Source organism: Pistacia vera, unplaced genomic scaffold, assembly GCF_008641045.1.
Source record: "Pistacia vera cultivar Batoury unplaced genomic scaffold, PisVer_v2 Contig140, whole genome shotgun sequence".
Lineage (NCBI taxonomy): Eukaryota > Viridiplantae > Streptophyta > Magnoliopsida > Sapindales > Anacardiaceae > Pistacia > Pistacia vera.
This window is the reverse complement of record NW_022195467.1, coordinates 639,912-642,260: the sequence shown is the minus strand read 5'-3', so window position 1 is coordinate 642,260 and position 2,349 is coordinate 639,912. Positions and strand designations below refer to the sequence as shown.

The following is a 2,349-nucleotide window of genomic DNA, read 5'->3' as shown; positions in this document are numbered from 1 at the left end:
GTAATTTATATGGGTGTTTTGGAAATATATCAAAAGTTTAGGGATTAATTGGTAATTTTCTTGGATATTTTTGAAATAAATAAAAATTTAGGGATCAATTTGAAAATTTTAGGGGTATTTTTGTAATATATTAAAATTAGGGAGATTAATTATAATTTTTTTTAAAATCTCAGCTGGTCGACCCATGGACCGGTCACTTTACCGGGTTTCACAACAAGTCGAGTTTTAAAACAATGAGGATTAATTAAGGTAGGTGCAAACTGAACTGAATACCTTCAATCATCTAAAAAAAAATTTGAACTATCTGAATCCGGTTAATATTATAACTAAAACGAAATTTTCTAGGGTGCAGATCATATCAACTTAAATTTATGATTTAACCTCTTGATAATCTTTATTCTCTGACTCATTATAATCTAATGCTTATTAGAAAGAAGTTGAAAAATTGTAATTTTTGTTATGCTGAAGTAGTCAAATCCCTTCTTAGGTCTGCACTGAATCATTATGACAAAAATAATAATACTAAATCCCTGCAACTGATGCCAATTATGTTACAGGCACAACTGGTTTTATTAGAGTATCATTTTCCCATTAAGTGCTTCCTGCTGAATGGAATGAGGTTGTGCCAACATGCGTGCTTATTGACTATATTCAGACCTGGAGACAAACGGTTTTAATAATAGGGCAATAAACATCCTGTACATATCTACAAAACTGAGGAATGGGCAAGTTTTCTTTCTTTCCGTCTGGGTTCTGAAAAAGTTGGATGAATGGCAGCCGAAAGGTTTTCGCTCGTTTTGGATGCCAATTATTAATTTTATAAATTAAGGTTAAAGAACCACATGGGTATGTTTGTATAGACTTCAAAGTAGAAACTGTGCAGTCACGTGCATCACATGCGTGTATTAAAGTATGTGATGGGATCCACTTTATGCGCAGAAGTAAATGGGAAAATCCATGTCACTCTGTGTTGGTTTATGATAATCAGCCTTCCACTTTTCAAAGTTATAGGGGTTTGCTTGCTTTGGTCAAATTAAGTAAAACAACTTGAAACTCTCTTTAAACTTTTATATAAGAGCCATTAGCCACCCAAGTTATACCATTCGAATCGATCACTCTTGTACAGGACAGGAACCTGGTCCATATGCATTTATGTTGCGTCCCATATGCCATTGTCATTCTCTGATTGGGGTCTCAAACTTCACCTGCAATTAACAACCTCCCTCGCTCTTGTGCAGTAATGGATATCAGAAACTGCTGGTGCAACTCGGACGCAGACAATAGAGCCATTCGATTGGGGCAGAGTTATAACGAGGTTAGGCCTGTGAACTCATCTTCTACCTCTGGATTAACCAAGTTGAGGTGGAAAGTTCTGTGGATGAAGTTTAAGAAAGAAAAGAAGAAGATGTTTGAGTCTGTATCTCCTTTGCAGGTTCCTTATGATCCCTACACTTACTCACAAAACTTTGATCAAGGGTTTGCATGGGAAGAGCCTGATAATCTCTCCAGATCATTCTCTGTGCGTTTTGCTGATCCTTCGAGGATATTTCTTAAGAAAACAGAGATGTGATGGAAGATATAAACAACAGTCTCAATTCCTAAACTTGGTTTAGTTTGTTACTTGATTACATAAAGCTTTTTCAGTAGTGTTTTAACTATTAATCTCTCTCTGTAATGCGTGCAAATATGCTCTATTGATTAGGATCTTCTATCTTATTTGTAGAGTTTTCTCTAGATTGCATCTTAATTTATCATTTTTCCCTTTTTGGTTTAATGTAAAACTATGGTAAAGGGAGAGGAGAGAAAGATAAAAAACTAGAGAAAAGGAACAAACTTGCAAACTCAGTGTTCTTGCTTACAGGATTCAGGTCAAGAAAGTGATGCTTGACTTGGATAGAGAATTTTAATCCACCAATTATCCAAATAGAATATAAGATAAGAAAGCTTGATATTCCAATTCCTTTTACTTTGCTTGCCACCAAGATGAAAATGCTTCAGTTAGAGTGAGAGAGTCTTTTAACTTTTGACATCTAAGCTTTTCTGTGTTCTCGTGGAATCTGGAAGCTGCAGTTTATCCAAAATGGAGAATAAAGAAAATAAAACGTCTTTTTCTTGAAAACAATGGATAATGAACATATCAATGTTAGATTTTTAATTATGTTATGGTCGTACATTTTTAATATAATTAATTATAGTCTTAATACTTCTATGCTGATGTGGATTATAATAAATAAATATATACGGTTGTGTCTCTTGAACAATTGTCTTTAATGGAAAGACAATTGCATTTATAAAGGAGATTTTATAAGTGCTCTAAAAATTACAGTCAGTGAAAGACTCTGTATTTTG

The 2,349-nt window shown here is 33.9% G+C and overlaps 1 protein-coding gene across 1 annotated transcript; it reads left to right on the top strand.

Moving 5' to 3' along the window:
- Window positions 1–1,240: 1,240 nt before the first annotated feature.
- On the top strand, window positions 1,241–1,570 carry LOC116123177. The gene has a single exon (XM_031408985.1). The coding sequence runs from the start codon at window positions 1,241–1,243 to the stop codon at window positions 1,568–1,570; it is 330 nt and encodes a 109-aa protein (XP_031264845.1).
- The last annotated feature ends 779 nt before the right edge of the window (window positions 1,571–2,349 follow it).